A 17991-nucleotide genomic window follows, 5' to 3' on the forward strand; every position below is an offset into this window, starting at 1 on the left:
ACCACTATGTAGCTCATGCCAGGTGACTCCTGGCAGGACACAGGTGCCAGTGCACCCAGTGTACAGCTTAAGACCACGTTGAAGCACCCTGCAACCTCCTCTACAAGAGACACTCTCAAGGGCAGACACAATGAGCACCAAAGCCCCACTGAAGTAAGTCCTGCTCCATGGGGTGGGCGCCTGTAAAACAGAATCTTCATGGTGATCAAAGCCAATCCTAGCAGCTGATTGGCCTGGGGACAAATCCCTCCCACTAATGTGCCAACAGCAATCAAGACTCAATCAAGACTCAACTACAACAGAAGGGTGTACACTGCCTACATGGATGCTTACCTTGAGTGTCTAGCTCAGGTGAAGAAGGAGACCATGCCACTGGACCCTATAGGAGACCTACTACATTAGGCCACTCTACCAAGCCTGGGAGATGTAGTATCTCCACTTAATACAAACAATCAAACACAGGGAGTCTATCAAAATGAGGAGACAAACATGTCCCAAATGAAAGGACAGAACAAAATTCCTGAAAAAGAATTCAATGAAATGAAGACAAGCAATCTACCAGATGTGGAGTTTAAAACACTGGTTATAAGGAAGCTGAAGGAACATAATGAGAACTTCAACAGCATAAAAAAAAGACATGGAAATCATAAAAAGACCCAGTCAGAAATGAAGGATACACTAACTGAAATGAAGAATAATTTATAGGTAGTTATCAACAGAGTAATGAAGTTGAGAATCAAATCAGTGATTTGGAATATAAGGAAACAAAAGCACCCAATCAGAACAGCAAAAAGAAAAAAGAATCCAAAAAAATGAGGATAGTTTAAGGAGACTCCGGGACAACTTCAAACATAACAACATCTGCATTATGGGGGTGTCAGAAGAAGAGAGAATGAAATTGAAAACCTACTTCCGGCCAAGATGGAGGTGTAGGTAGACACACTGTGCCTCCTTGCACAACCAAAAGAAGGACAACAACAATTTAAAAACAAAAAACAACCAGAGCTGACAGAAAATCAAACTGTATGGAAGTCCGACAATCAAGGAGTTAAAGAAGAAACATTCATCCAGACCAGCAGGAGGGGTGGCTGGTGGACCCAGCAAGGCTGCCGATTGTGGAGCAGACGCACAAGGCTGCAGCTGGTAGGCAAGACTGCAGTGGGCAGACACAGCGAGGTGGTGTTTTGCAGACTAGGCAGTCCCACATTCATGTGCAGAGAAACCAGAAGAAACAACTGGGGAGCCAGACGGACTGAGCAACCCAGGGCCCCAGTGCAGAGAAATAAAGCCTCAAACTACCGATTGAAAACAACTGTGGGGGTTAAGGGAGAAGCCGGAGAAACTCCCAGACTCACAGGAGAGTTCATTAGAGAGACCCACAGGGTCATAGAACATACACAAACCCACCCACACAGGAATCAGCACCAGAAGGGCCCAAATTGCTTGTGGGAAACAGAGAAAGTGACTGAAATCTGGCAGAGAACGGGGCAAGTGCCATTGTTCCCTCTTGGACCCCTTCCCAACATACGGTGTCACAATCCAGCAACCTGGGTTACCTGCCCTGGTGAACACCTAAGGCTCCACCCCTCACCACATAACAGGTGCATCAAGACAAAAACAAAATTGCCCAAATGAAAGAACAGATCAAAGCTCCCAAAAAAAAAATACAACTAAGTGATGAAGAGATAGCCAACCTATCAGATGCAAAGTTCAAAAACACTGGTAATCAGGATGCTCACAGAACTGGTTGAATATGGTCACAAATTAGATGAAAAAATGAAGGCTATGCTAAGTGAAATAAAGGAAAATGTACAGGGAACCAATAGTGACGGGAAGGAAACTGAGACTCATATCAATAGTGTGGACCAGAAGGAAGAAAGAAACATGAAACCAGAACAGAATGAAGAAACAAGAATTCAAAAAAAATGAGGAGAGGCTTAGGAACCTCCAGGATATCTTTAAACATTCCAACAACCAAATTATAGGGGTACCAGAAGGAGAAGAGGAAGAGCAACAAGTGGAAAACTTATTTGAACAAATAATAAAGAAGAACTTCCCCAAGCTGGCAAAGGAAATAGACTTCCAGGAAGTCCAGAAAGCTCAGAGAGTCCCAAAGAAGTTGGACCCAAGGAGGAATACACCAAGGCACATCATAATTACATTACCCAAGATTAAAATGAAGGAGAGAATTCTAGAAGCAGCAAGAGAAAAGGAGACAGTTACCTACAAAGGAGTTCTCATCAGACTGTCAGCTGATTTCTCAAGGGAGACCTTGCAGGCAAGAAGGGGCTGGAAAGAAGTATTCCAAGTCATGAAGGGCAAGGACCTACATCCCAGATTGCTCTATCCAGCAAAGGTTTTATTTAGAATGGGAGGACAGATAAAGTGCTTCTCAGATAAGGTCAAGTTAAAGGAGTTTGTCATCACCAAGCCTTTATTATATGAAATGTTAAAGGGATTTATCTAATAAAAAGAAGATAAAAAATATGAACAGTAAAATGACAGCAAACTCACAATCATTAACAACCACACCTAAAATAAAAACAAAAGGAAACTAAGCAAACAATTAGAACAGGAACAGAACCATAGAAATGGAGATCACATGGAGGGTTAGCAACAGGAGAGTGAGAGAAGGAGAGAGGGGGGAAAGGTACAGAGAATAAGTAGCATAGATGGTAGGTAGAAAATAGACAGGGGAGGGTAAGAATTGTATGGAAAATGTAGAAGCTAAAGAACTTATATGCACAACCCATGGACATGAACTAAAGGCAGGGGGGATGTGGGTGGGAGGGGGTGTACAGGGCAGAGGGAAGTGAAGGAGGGAAAATGTTACAACTCTAATAGCGTAATCAATAAAGTACATTAAAAAAGGAAATTGAAAACCTATTTGAAAAAATAATGACAGAAAACTTCTCTAACCTGGTGAAAGAAACAGATATACAAGTCCAGAAAGTGCAGAGTTCCAAACAAGATGAACTCAAAGAGACCCAAAATGAGACACATCATAAATAAAATGCCAAAGGTTAAAGACAAAGAGAGAATCTTAAAAGCATGAAGAAAAAAACAGATAGTTACCTATAAGGGAGCACCCAAAAGACTGTCAGCTGATTTCTCAACAGAAATTTTATAGGCCAGAAGGGATTGGCCAGAAATATTCAAAATGGTGAAAAGAACTCATAACCAAGATTACTCACCAGCAAAGTTATCATTTAGAATTTTCTCAGACAAGGAAAATCTAAAGGAGTTCATGACCACCAAACCAGTATTACATGAAATGTTAGAAGGTCTTCTTTAAGAAGAAGAAGAAGAAAGATAAGAAATATGAAAAATAAAATGGCAATAAATATGTATTTATTAACAATTAAATCTAAAAACAAGATAAATGAACAAACAGAACAAAAGCAGACTTATACATACAGAGAAACACTTTATGGTTAGAGATGGGAGGGGTTTTGGGGATGGGTACAAATGGTGAAGGAATTCAAATTGGTTGTTAAAGAATAGTCATGGGGATATAAAGTACTATATAGGGAATATAGTCAGTAATATTCTAATAACTACATATGGTGTCAGATGGTTATGCGAATTATCAGAATGATCACCTAGTAAGTCACATAATGTCTAATCACTGGGCTGTACACTGAAACCAATGTTATATTGTATGTCAGCTATAATTGAAAAATTTAAAAATGGTTTAAAAAAGTAACCCAGAAAATATGATCTTTATATGTACCAGCATTGCTATGATTAGCACTTAAAATCCATAATAATGTAAATAGTAGACTGTGATTAAATCAAAACTATGATTTTGGAGAGACAGATTGGGAGATGGGAGATATGTATGTGCACTCATATGTGTTGGATTCAGGATCAAAAAGTATTAAATTTTTATCATCCTGGTGAGAAGATATTGGTAAGTTTTAAACTTTAAAAAACAAATAATGAAATAGCAATAGAAATATATTTGTTAGAGACACAAAAGAAACACCAAAGGAAACTGCAAAAGAAAAGTGGATTCCTCTAGGAAGAGGGAAAATAGGAAGCAGGGCAAGAGACTCCTTTTTTTAAAGGTATGAGCCTTATAAAATCACTCGACTCTAAACACTTTGGCAGTAACTTTCATAAAAATAAAAACCCTAAGTATAAATTTATAAATTTATACAATTCTGACTATAAATGGGAAAGAAGAGTTGGGAATGACTGGAATTCAGGGTATAGGTAGAAATATTATAGAGAGTATAATTTGATAGAAACAGGAAGGAAAAAACTCAAGGTGTAGGTGAGATTTTTAAGGAAGAGAATGCTAAAAGGATTTCAGTTTTCTTCTGGAGCCAAGGTAGCCTCATGACCATTTGGGCTGGCACCTTATAACAGTCCACCCTTCCCAGTTTCTTGTTACTCACCTGTATATTGACCATCTGACATCTCTCTTTTCACCATCCAAGGTTCTTTCCCTTGCTCCAATAAGGAGATCATGTTGGGCTTGGAAATCGAGAGTCCTGTTTACAGAAGAAGAATGAGAGCAAGAGAAAGACAGAACATGCTACTCCTATTCCAGAATTTCACACCCAATCTCCTGGTCATCAGGCAAGAAAAGACATCATAGGAAGGGCTAGAGAATGGAATGATGTTTGCATGAAGGTTGAGCGAGATGAAACTTCTTTCATAGCAGTGGTTCTCAAAGTGCTAGAGCAGAAGAACCATCACCTTAGAACTTGTCAGAAATACATATTCTCAGTCCCTACTCCAGACATATTAATCAGGAGTCACAGTGGTTCTCAAACTTTCACGGGCATCAGAATCATTTGGAGTGCTTATTAAAACCCAGACTACTAAGCCTATCCCCAGAGTTTATGATTTGGTAGGTCTAGAGTAGAACCCCATAACTTGCAATTTAATAAATTTCCATGCCATACTGTTGCTGCTATTCCAAACCATTATTCTATAGCAAAGAGAGTTACTAATTTATAATTCTATAAAACTACTGCAAATCATTTCCTGGGGACAGAAGTAGCAATTCAGCTAAGTACGTAAATGTCTTAGATATTCCCAATGGAGGAAGCAAAAACACCCCCGAGGGAAGATTTTGATTTATTGGAGAGGGCATCCTTACCAAGCAATACCAAATTCCTGTAGTTCTCCAACATGACATCTCTGTATAAATCCTTCTGAGATGGGTCCAGCCATTCCCACTCTTCTTGGGAAAAATCTAGAGCCACATCCCTAAAGGTTACCAACCCCTGAAATTTAGAAAAAAATCTAAGTGGTATAAGGAAAATCATTATTGGGGAACAAGTACATGCCTTGATTTTTCAAGTATTTAAGAGAAAAAGAAATACCAAAAGCAGTCTTACTTTTTGAAAATATACATTTTTGTGAAAGACAAAGGACATACACACAGGAAAAGAATTAGCTTATAGAATGAATCATGAGTTTTATGACATAAAAGTATATGAGTAAAGGCAGAGTTTTATGTTACATATACTAAGTATCAAGTCATTCTTATAGAAAGCATTTTTTGTAGTCCCCAAACTGGGATCTCATCTGCCTCAGAGTAGTGAAAGAAGCATGGGATTGGGCTTTAACAAAAGGGTATGGTCTGCAATTTAGACTCTATACATGAGAAACTTCCAGGAGAGTATCTTGAAGAAATAATGAAGTATATATGAAGAGATTTCTATATGAAGAGATTTCTGGAAGGTAATATAAAAAAATCTAGAAAAAAACTTACATGTCCAAAACTTAGAGTTGAAGCTATACCACTGATCTATATAAGCTGTATGAGGAGAAGGATATATGTTTTATAAGCTCATATATATCCAGTATCTATTATAAAATCTGTCACATTATAAATACTCAGGAAATAGTTGCCACTTAGTGAATAAATGATGAAAATTTCTATGAAACATCCATTGAAGGAAGAATACTCAATGCTTAAAAATGACAAGTTCCATTTTGCATAGAATGGTCTCATTTTTATTAAAAATAATAAAATATCAAATGGTTACTCTACACATTAAAAATACAAGTAAGTGTGGCTAGAGAAAAAAAATACATTACATAATGCTGTATAACTTCCATGTGCCCCTCTACACTTGTGTGTTGTGGGAGGATAACCTGTATTGATTACACCATGTGACTCCCTTTTCCCACCCCATTTTCAGTTGGGTTAAACCACATGCAAAATATGGGAGGGAGTTGAGCAAGGCACAACAGTTATTCCCCTGTCTCCCTCCTTGCAGCACCAGCCACAGTGGTCTCTTTCCTTCAATCAAAAGTCACAGTGGCTGTCAGGGGACCTCCCCATTCAGCCATCTCTTTCTCCAGGTTCAGGCCTAAACTTAGTAGGGGAACTCTGCTTTTACCCCAGGGTATAGCACTATTCTTTGTAGTTTCTCTATATACTTGTAAATGGGTCCCTTTAGGGTTTCTTGCCAGAACCCTGACTGATAGACATGTTGATTCAGTGTACTGCTAGGATATGACCAGAGATGATCCCACAAAAGCACCACTAGGCAATTCTAATATACTTTCTCATAAATTCACTCTCTCACTCCCCCATGACTATTTCACACCTGATATCTCTCGAACTACCACCAAGTTCTCCCCTGTTCTCACTTTGAACTTCCTTATCCTCTAGTCCCTGATATGTGTTTACTGACCAGGATCTGTACTCATATATTTGGCCTTCACTTTGCCACTACAGATAAAACTCTAGGATTCCTAAGACCAGTCACTCCACTTGTCCATACAAGGACATTGTCTCCTCTCTTCCTAGTAAACATCATGGAGATATCAGATATCTCCCTTGTATTACCAATATTTTCTCACTCTACTGGATTATTTCTATTAGTATATAAACTGATGCAATACCCTCCATCTATAAATAGAAAGGCAAGTTCCTTTCCATGATCTCACTTTAGTTATTGTCCCATTTCTCTCTTTGTAATAACAAAACATTCCCAAAGAGTTGTTTATATCAGTAATATCCAACAGAATACAATGTGAGCCACTTATGTTATTTAAACCTTTTCAGTAGCTACATTAAAAAGTATATATAATAAGTTCGATTCCCAGTCAGGGCACATGCCTGGGTTGCAGGCCAGGTCCCCAGTGGAGGGCACACAAGAGACAACCACACATTGATGTTTCTCTCCCTCTCTTTCTCCTTTCCCTCTCTAAAAATAAATAAACAAAATATTTTTTAAAAGTATATATAATAAGTAAAGTTAATTTAATAATATTTTTATTTGACCCCAAAATACAGAAAATGTTATTTGAACCTGTAATCAATATAAAATTATTAATGCTTTACATTCTTTTTTAATACTGAATCTTCAAAATCTGGTATGTGTTTTATACATATGTAGCACATATCAATTTGGAGTAGTCATTGTGGCAACTGGGTACATTACTGGACAGCACAGAAAATAGAGACTCATTGTCTCTATTCTTACTTTTTTTTTGCCTTGTATTCTCTTTTAAATCTATTACAGTGATGCTTTCTTCTCAACCTCTCTGTAAACCAGCTATTTGCAAGAGCATTCGTAGCTTCCATGTTACCAAATCCAGGAGCCAGCTCTCAGTCTTCATCTTCCTCAACCTCTCTCAGAAGGATTTAACTCAGTTGATCATCACCTCTTTCAAGATTTTCTGCTTTTCACTTCCAGAACCCTTACTCTTCAGGTTCTCCTTCTGCATCAGTCCTTCTCAATCTCTTTTGCTGGTTCTTCCTCTACTTGTCAGCCTCTAAATGATGAATGCCCGAAACTCAGTCCTTGGCCCTTTTTCCTATTTACATTCACCACAGTCCTATACTTAAAATAATCTCATCCTGTCCTATTGCTTAATTTTTTTTTAAATTTCTTTATAAAGAAAGGGGAATTGAGAGAGAAAGACAGGGAGAGAAACAACAATATGAGAGAGAAACATGGATCAGTTCCCTCTCATATGCAACCCAACTGGGGACCGCACCCTGACTGGGGACTGAACCCGCAACCTAGGCATGTGCCTTGACTAGGAATTGAACCAGCAACATTTTGCTTTCTAGGGCAATGCCCAATCAACTGAGCCATTCTGGTCAGGGCTGTCCTATGGCTTTAAATACATAATGAGGCTCAAATTCACATCTTCAGTCCTGAACTTCAGATATATAATCCATATTCTTCTTGGATATCCAGCAGGACTCTCAAACTTAATATATATAGAATTCAATTCTTAATTTCTGTCTTATCCCACCCAGTATTTTAATCTCAATAAATGTCATGACCATTAATACAGTTTCCCAGATCAAAAATCTTTGTAATCATCCATGACTGCTTTCTTCCTCTCACATTTCACAACCAAGCCCAGAATCTCACCAGCTCCAATGGTACCACTATGGTCCAGGCAGCTATAACCTTCCAAATGGATTATTGCAGTAGACCCTGAATGGTCTCCCTGCTTCCTCCCTTACTTCCCTGCTACCTCTTTTTCTTTTAAAACATAAATCAAACAAATCAAAAATACTCCAATGGCTCTCCTTCACCCTTAGAACAAAACTCAAAGTCCTAATCATGACCTTCAAGGGCCTATATAATTTGTTCTAGATACTCCTCTGACCTCACAGTGCTCATCTGCTTCACACAATACTGGCTCATTGCTATTCCAGGTACAGATCAAACATACTTCCACCATAAGAACTTCCTACTTGCTATTGCTTCTAATATTAAAGCTCTTCCCTAGATCTCCACAAAACTTACTCCTTACTTTCACTGAAGTGTTTCTTTGCTTAAATGTCACTTCCTCAGGAAGACCATCCTTGACCTCCCTATTTAATAAGACACTCGACAATCACACTCCATCCTTTGTTTCACTTGCATTCATCTCCAATACAACAGATCATGACCCATCAAATGAGGAGAGTTTCATCACACACCTGAGCATAACTGTGAGTAAAAGAGATACTACACGTTTTATGGAAGGATCATATGGACAAATGGTGGAGAAAGAAAAGTGAAGAGAGTGCTCACTGGGCTATCTGTGACTCTCCCAGTAGTCCTTCCATGGGGGAGAAAAAAAAGGGGTGAAATTTCTCAAAACAAAATAAAAAAAATCAGCTTACCTGGGACATGGACTTACAAAGTCCAACAGCCATTCTTCCTTCCGTCTTCAATTTTCTCTTTTAGAGAACAAGGTCCTGAGAAGGGAGAGTTGAGGAAGAAAAAATGGCAGACCATCCCATTGCTGCTGATCTGAGACTTAAAAAGCTAGAACTATTGCCCCTTTTATGGTCCCCACAGTCTCAGCTCTACCCACTTCCAGGATCTGAGAAAAGGTCAAAGCTGATCTTAATCCCTGAAGTCCTGACTGATAATAAGAATACAAAGTTTGAATTCACTAAAAGCTACAGTCCATCCTATGGTCAACAAGGCAGTTTATGATCTGGTTATTGCTGCCACGTAGGCCTCATTTCCTACCTTTCTCTCCCTTGCTCACCCCAGTGTAGGCTCACAGGTTTCCTTATAGTTTCTCAAACTGTGTGCACTCTTTTTTCAAGGCTGTTGCCTTTCTTTTTCCCTTTCTTGGCTCAGTGCCTTTCTTCATTCCTATTTATGCTTAGTTGTCACCACATCAGAGGGACTTCCCTAAAATTTCTATCTAAAGAGACCCTCCCTTCCAGTCTCTTTTTCCTTATTTTGATTTATTTTTCTTCTTTGTATTTAACATCATCAAATATGGTACTTATTTACTTTTCCCACTTACTGTTGTCTTTCCAATCAATAGTATAACATCTAAGAGAGCTAGAACTTATTGGTTCCATAGGTGCCATATTTTGTCATGCATGATGTTCACTTTTTGCTCAAAATTTTGAGGGAAAAATAAGGATGTGCATTATACATGGGTAGTATCAATGCCCATGTACCAATAATGAAAACTATACATGGGAATTAGTACTAAAACATGGGTGCACTTTATACATGGCAAAATATGGTATATCTCTAATTTTAGAATAAAGCTAAACCATTGTAAGTGCTCAAAAAATATTTGATAAGCAAATAAAATAAATCTTACTGTGCCTCCTATAATATAGTATACATGTTATATATACCATTACCTTATTTAATCATCATAGAGCTGCAAAGGTAGGTGTTATTATCCCCATTTCACCAACTACTGAAATTAAAGTTCAAAAAGCTTAAGCAATTAAGTCTTTAAAATCAGACTGCAGTGTGACTTAAAAACTTTTCTCTTTCAAGAGACCACAATGTCTGAATGTGAAATATTCAACATAAACTGAGAAATCAATGCCATATGTTTCTTAGAGAAGCATCTTTAAGAGATGGCAGATTTTAGCATTATTAGTCCACAGAAATGCAGCCTGAGGCAATCCTCACCAAATTTTAACACTACACCAATAACAAACTCCACAGCCTCACCTATGTTCCTTGTACTGTCAGAGCCAACATTTCTTCATCCTGAAAATGAGAATAGTTGTGTTTGACCTAGAATTTAGGATACATGACCCCTAACTCTGGGCTACTCTACACTAGCCGGCCCAGTTCTAACAAAGTTATTTCCTTAGTGCAATGCAGCTTGAAATTGTCCATAAAAGCCTTAACAACCCGAGAGAACACTCAAAGTCTTCTCAGCATCTGAGAGCCCTACGGATCTCCATAAAATAAATGTATTTTAAATTTCTGTTTGCAAATAGCTGTGTATTCCTTGGGTAATATTTTCCAAGTTTGAGATGAACAGTCAGAAAGAAAGCCATGTTAAAGACTTAGTGTTGTATAGACCCAACCAGTTCACAGACTCTCCACTCCTTCACTCATTGTCTACATGACCATGGGCAAGTTAATCCACCTCTCAGGACCTTTTTTCCCTTACTCTCAAGACTGCGTGAGCCAACTCCCAGCATAGAGAACCCCCACCCTTGTTTCCATTTAGATTCTACACACACATTTGGAAAGGAAATAAGAGAATATTTTTCTTTATTAATGAGAAAGTCAGAACCAAAAATTTAGCTCACTTAGTACATCAGAAAAAGAGCCACTGATCAGCCTATCTCAGTGCCAAACATGGGAGAGTCTGGAAAGGAAAATGCTAAAATCTCTAATCCCATGCCCTAAGGAGAGAGAGGAAGACTGAGCTTTCAGGTTAGGCTTTCCTATCCTAGAGGCAGCCAGTTTGAGAACGGTCTCACCGGTCTCACTACAGTGTCTTCAGACTGGCTCTCGTGATTCACAAAGGGACTGAAGGAAGAGACCCAGATTTAGTTTCCATGTCCCAAAGGTTCCTAGTCCAAGACCACCGACAATCCTTTCCAAAACCCTCAAAATCCAGGGCCCCCATTTTTCACTTTAGTAATTAAAAGCAAGGGCTCTAGGGCCAAACTGCATAGGTTCAAATCCCAGTTTTGTCACTTATTAACTGTGTGCACTTGGGCAAGTAATTTAAATTTTCCTGTGCCTTACAATCACACACTAAGTCGCATACATATACACACACAAATTCTCACCCAATCACACATATATACATGGTCACACAATCACAACCATAATGTCACACACATACATACACATTAACACAAAGTCAGAGGTGATGATACACAGTTTCTCCAACAAAGAGACAGTCGCACACAATCACAGTTACATATCACACAAGACCACACACTCTATCATAATTACACAAAATTATACCTGTAGAGACAGATGGACCTGCTGACACACACATTCCAACAGTTATCTCTACAGAGGCAAGTGATGAAACATAATCACATACACACAGTCTCTCACAAACCCATCCGCAATAACACATAGTACCTGCAGAGACAGTCACAGACACACACACACTCCAGCGTTACACCAGAGTATGCAGTCCCACTCGTACACAATCACATACACACAGTGAAACACAAAATCACATTGCCACACCCGCAGCCTCTCACACAGTTATACATAATGACACACAATCTCCCCAGAGACACCCTCCTGGTCTCCGCCCGCATCCCAACCTGTCCACTCCAAGTCCGTCCCTGACCTCTGGCTCCCGAGCTAAGTCAGGCCCTACTCACCTACCCAAACCGCGGGTTCTGGAAACCCGACACCTGTCACGAGAACCGTGAAGTCGCCTCCCGGAACCACCAGCGAGCGGAGAGGAGTGGAGGTTGCGGCGGGCTGAACCTCAGAAGTCGTCTGGGGAAACATAAAGCTACAGGGTCTTGGACTACCTACCCAGCTTTTCTTTGAGACTCCGAGAACCACCAGCCCCAGAAGGCTTTGCGCCGTGGCGGTCTTTGCTGAACTACATTTCCCAGAGGGCCCGAGGCCCACGACCACCGCTGGTACCCAGGTGCGGTACCGAAGAGCAGTGTGCGACCCAGGAGACCCTGGGCGACAGACTGCGTAAGAGGAACCGACGGGGCGGCGCGCATCTGCCACTGTGTGTGCTCTGGTGTGGAGGCCTGTGTGTAATGCCGCTGCACACTTTTGTGATTGCGCACCAGGGGGTGATGGGTTCTGTTAATGTGGTGAGTTTCTGTACAGAAAATCACCTCCCGTTGTTGGGAGTCATTGTGTGATACACTGGAGGCCTGGCGCGCCGGGACTGTGAGTGACTGTGGCTGTGTGAGAGGACTGTGGCACGTTGACTGGCTCTGCACTGTGTTGTTACCCCATGGGTCGCAGGAGTTACCTATGACAGGCGGTAGAACTTTGTTTCCAGTCTTGCCTTAGGGTTGCGTCCGTAGAAGAAGTCTTTCTGTGACTGCGTGTGTGCCTGTCTCCAGATCTAACTGATCTCCCATCCCCACTCCACCCACTCCAACCGGGCCACGGGCGGGTCGACTGTTACCTTCATTTTTACAACCCTTTCCTACTTGCATCAGATGTTGTGTGGACACTGAAGGGTAGATTCTATTGGTAGGAAGATGCTTATTTGCACCAAAGCCGTTTATGTTGCAGCCCGTGGCTGCTTCCACCTTTTCACTTTACAAATTTAATTAGTGCCCAGCTTTAAGAAACTACCCATAGTCAGGAAGACAAATGTCAGCCCCTGAGTGATAGTAAAAACAGAGTTGAACAGTAATTGAAGTGGGAGAAAATAGATTTTTTTATTTAGGAACTATTTCAATAAGGGAAGAGACATCAGCATAGAATTGGGCTCAATTCCAAATACAGCAAGAACAAGCCAGGATTTATAGGCAAGGAGCAAGGTGGGGGGCGGGTGTCAGTGTATGGAAAAATACTAAGGAAATTTCAGGGTAGGGAGAAATTCTCACTAGACTGACCAAGAAGATTCTTGCCCAGGTGAGGCCAGAGTGGTCATTTATCACCTGGGTAGATAAGGAATTTAATTAGATATTTTGATCACATATTAAGAACTCTGGCTAAACCTACTTGACAGTATTCTTACAGAAACTTTGTGATGCAAAGGCAAACACTGAAGTCAAAAGGTTAAAGTCAGATTGAGAAGAGTGTTCAGAGGATCCTGACTAAAACTTTGATCAAGGAAAGAGTCTTTGTCAGTGAAAGTTCCAAAAAAGCAGCATTTTTTCCATTCACTAGACCCTGGAAGATCTGGAAGGTGCACCCTACTTAACAAGTCAAGATGTTGGTAAGTAGGGATATGTGGAAGGAAGGGGAAGTTCTTGAAATGAGAACCCATCCTTGGAGAATATTCTCTCTAATCCCCTCCCCACAAAGAGCCTCTGATTCAGGCAAGAGACTCGTGGACAAAGGGAGTCTGGCTACTAGGGCTGAAGAGATTTGCTGTTTATGAAATTGGGCATAGTTACTTTTATGGAAAAAAGCAAGCAATTGTTTTTGTCTTTAAGGTTCTATAAAAATTTAATAATTAGATTGCTTTAATGGGAAAATTTACTAGTTAGGTATTCTTTGGATGATAATTGTGATTTGGTACTGGTACATACATCACATAACTGTTCCCTGGACTTGATTACCATACAGGTTAGAGATCATCTTGGACATTTCAAACCAAAATGTTAGAAATTTAAGGTGACCCATTCTTTATTTAAAAATTACTTTATTGTTGTTCAATTACAGTTATCTGCATTTTTCCCCCACCACTCCCCCCACCCCAGCCAAACGCACCTCCCTCCCTTGCTTCTACCCTCCCCCTCCTCCTTCTTCCTCCTCCTTTCCCTTCTTCTTCCTCTCCCTTCTTCTTCCTCCTCTTCTCCTTCCTTCTCCTCCTCCTCCTTCTTCTCCTTCTTTTCTTTCTTCTTCTCCTTCTTTCTTCTTCTTTTTTTCCCTTCTACTTCTTCTTCCTTCTTCTTCCTCCTCCTCTTCCTTCTTCTTTCTTCTTCCTTCTTCTTCTTTTTAAATAATTCTATTGCCCCTTCACTCTTTTGATTCCTCAATTTGTGTAATTAATTTCCTGTAATTAATCTCCTGTTTGAAATTCCCAGTGTAGTTCCACTTTCTTGACTAAACTCTGCTGGTGAAAGTCCCACCACAACTTATTTTTACAGTGTAACCACTTACTTAGTTGGCATACTTTGAGGACCACTGCTCTACTCTACTGGAGTTGACTGGGACCAACCAGTGTTGGACTTGATGATTTGAGATAGGAAAATAAAAGACAAAAAGTCTTCCTATGATCAATGACTGTCATATGAAGAGATACATATACAAAGTTTCTCTGAAGGCATACCTTGCCAGTTAAGAATGGGTCATTTTACAGCATGGATGGAACTGGAGAGCATTATGCTAAGTGAGGAGGAGGAGGAGGGGGAGGAGAGCATTATGCTAAGTGAGGAGGAGGAGGAGGGCGAGGAGGAAGAAGGAAGAGGAGGAGGAGGAAGAAGAGGAATGAGGAAGAAGAAGAAGAAGAAGAATGAGGAAGAAGAAGAAGGAAGAAGAAGAAGCAGCTTATGTTCTGGAGCTTGTGGACCAAAGGGGGAAGAGGTAGATTTAGCAGAAGCTAAGATCTCTGAGAGAGCTCTCAGGCTAACTGTTAAATGAGTTTGGTAGTCTAGTGCTAGGAAAGCAGAAAGAATCTGAAGGCCATCTGCTGCTAGAGAGATACTGAAAAACTAATACGGGAAGCAAGTGCCTTCTCCCTCTCTGCCTTTTAACTTTAATGTCTCCACTGGCAAATTAAAACAGGAATTCAGTTAGCAAAGAGAGACTAAGAAATGTTTTTGTCAGAGTCCTAGCCCCAGCATTACAGAATACAGAAAAGCATGCTCAAAGTTAAAACAATGACAGAGAAATAATCAGCACACAGTCCTTTTTAAATTTGCTGGAAAGTGAATTAATTCATCTACTTTTCCAATATATTTTTCTTTCCAAAATTTTTTAATATAGTTACTTATTCTTATAAAATAATCATATTAGATTACAAAATGGTGTACATTTAGCAACAGTTATCTTAATAACAAAGCAATACAAATTTTAAATTGCTTCTGTCTAATCTAATATACAGTTATTTAGATGAACTCATTTTTACCTATTTTGTTGAAATTTATATAATAAATATACATTTTCCCAACTTTGTTATTATTTAATATAAATATTTTACGGCAAATCACTAACTGCCCTCGTGACTTCATAGTGTGAGAGTCATGGCATGTGACTTTTTTGGTAAACTATTATGTACATTAGTTATGTCTTTTTTCAATTGAGATGCAATTCACATATAACATTGTGTCAACATAATGTTATATGTTCAGTTGACACATAACATGTCAACATAATGATTTGATATTTATATATAATGAAAATGATCACCACAATAAGTCTAGTTAATAAGTCTAATACTAATTAGTCTAATAATTAGTCTAGTTATCATACATAGTTTAAATTTTTTTCTTATGCTGAGAAGTCTTTAACAACTTTTAAATTATGCAATACAGTGTTATTAACGATAGTCACCATGCTGTGACTTATATCCCTATGACTTACTTTATAACTGAAGTTTGTACCCTTTGATCCCTTTCATCAATTTGCCCATATCCCACCTTACCTGCTGGCAACCGCCAATCTATTCTGTGTATCTATGAGCTTCATTTCATAAGTTATTTCATATTTGAAGGCAGTAGGTTTTGTATGAATTGAGAATGAAGTAAAATTGAGAATGAAGACCTCAAGAATGATTTCTTATCTTAGTTATTTTAATTCACCACCCATATTCTGTGCACTAGAATGTTTTTCTATAATCCTGCATAGGGAAGGATAAAAGTACAATTTTACCAAGGCTTATTTGGCACTACTTATTGAGGCATTTGTGAAGAATGCATACCCTAATGTTAATATTGGTAAAGAACCTACTCATACCACAGTTTGTGAATTTCAAATACAGATAAATAAAACACCCATGGCAAATTTCTGGCAAAGAGAATTTACATGTAATTAGTAACTTGTAAAATGTAAGAACTCTGTAATTTTCTTTGTAAATGTTATCTCATTTATTCCTCACAATACTACATATAAATATTCTTAGCCAATTTTAAAGTTGGAGGAATTGGGAATCAGAGGTGTGACAACTTAAGAAAGTTCAGACAGCTGTTTCGAGACTGGAGTCACCCATATTTACTTCTCTTTATCATATATGTATGTGTCAGTAGACCTGGACACATCATTTACTAAATTTCAGCTTCCTTAATCTGAGGAATGCTATTTTAAGTGTTTGGCTACATTCCCCTAGAAAGTATTTCAAAACATAATGTACCAGCTTTTGCATTTATAAGCTGAAATTTAAAATATTTTCTTCTTAAGTTTAAATAACAAAGATATTTGTGCCATGTTGTATGTATGTATGTATGTGTTTTTTATTGTTCAGTTACAGTTGTCCCCATTTTCCCCTATTACACTCCCCGTGCCCTACCCACACCACCCTCCCTCATTCAATCCTCTCCCCAATCCCAATTGTCTTTGTCCATGGGCCTTTTATACAAATTCCTTGACAACCCTTCCCCTTCTTTCCACCGTTATCCCCCTCCCCCAGCCCTTCTATTCACCATCAGTTTATTCTTTATTTCCATGTCTCTAGTTCTATTTTGCTTGCTTGTTTATTTTGATGATTAGGTTCCACTTATAGGTAAGATCATATGGTATTTGTCTTTCACCCCCAAGTTTATGTCACTTAGCATAATGATCTCCAGATCCATCCATGCTATTGTGAGGAGTAGAAATTCCTTCTTTCTTGCTGCTGCATAGTATTCCATTGTATAGATGTACCACAGTTTTTTTTGATCCACTCATTTACTGATGGGCACTTAGGCTGTTTCTAGCACTTGGCTACTGTAAATTGTGCTGCTATGAACATTGGAGTACATAGGTTCTTTTGAATTGGTGTTTCAGGATTCTTAGTATCTAATGCCAGCAATGGAATTGCTGGATCGAAAGGGAGTTCCATTTTTAGTTTTGTGAGGAAATTCCATGCTGTTTTCCACAGTGGCTGCAACAGTCTGCATTCCCACCAACAGTGTACTAGGGTTCCCTTTTCTCCACAACCTCGCCAGCGCTTGTTGTTTGTTGATGTGTTTATGGTGGCCTTTCTGAGTAGTGTGAAGTGGTAGCTTATTGTGGTTATAATTTGCATCTCTCTGTTGGCTAGTGATGATGAGCACCCTTTCATGGACCTTTGGGCCCTCTGGAAAAGTGTCTGTCCAGGTCCTTGACCCATTTTTTTATTGGGTTGTTTGTCTTCTTGGAGTGGTGTCTTATGAGTTCTTTATATATTTTGGAGATCAAACCCTTGTCCAAGGTATCACTGACTGTGGGGGGGGCGGGGGGGACTCTGCCCACAGAGCTACCCTGAGCTGTTGCAGATGAGAATAAATCTACCAAGACATAATATGCTTGGGGAGGAAAGGTGACCAGTCCCTCGGAGGAGAAAGGTCCTGAACATCTCTTTCCCTGCATCTTTATTGAGTTCATCTCACACAGAGATACACAGTATGTGTATAAAGCTCATCAACCAATGTCCAAAAAGCTACAGTCATGAGAAACTGACATCATTTACAGATAATAGTTGAAGAAACAC

The 17991-nt window shown here is 39.4% G+C and overlaps 1 protein-coding gene across 3 annotated transcripts in view; it reads right to left on the reverse strand.

Moving 5' to 3' along the window:
- ZNF527 (zinc finger protein 527) overlaps window positions 1–12207 on the reverse strand; it is a 30687-nt gene extending 18480 nt beyond the window's left edge. The window contains exons 1-5 of one of the 3 annotated variants that reach the window (XM_045846597.1): window positions 12060–12207; window positions 10419–10457; window positions 9104–9178; window positions 5114–5240; window positions 4404–4499 (exon numbers count right to left, since the gene is read on the reverse strand). In XM_045846597.1, coding sequence (XP_045702553.1) covers window positions 4404–4499; window positions 5114–5240; window positions 9104–9136 — 256 coding nt within the window. In that variant the 5' untranslated portion in view covers window positions 9137–9178; window positions 10419–10457; window positions 12060–12207. Of the gene's footprint in view, window positions 1–4403; window positions 4500–5113; window positions 5241–9103; window positions 9179–10418; window positions 10458–12055 lie in introns of all 3 variants that reach the window. The other 2 variants (XM_045846596.1, XM_045846598.1) reach the window with 2 other exon arrangements.
- Between the last annotated feature and the right edge of the window lie 5784 nt (window positions 12208–17991).

The sequence above is a fragment of the Phyllostomus hastatus genome, unplaced genomic scaffold (assembly GCF_019186645.2).
Source record: "Phyllostomus hastatus isolate PE091 unplaced genomic scaffold, TTU_PhHast_1.1 phas_contig_5, whole genome shotgun sequence".
In the NCBI taxonomy this organism is placed as follows: domain Eukaryota; kingdom Metazoa; phylum Chordata; class Mammalia; order Chiroptera; family Phyllostomidae; genus Phyllostomus; species Phyllostomus hastatus.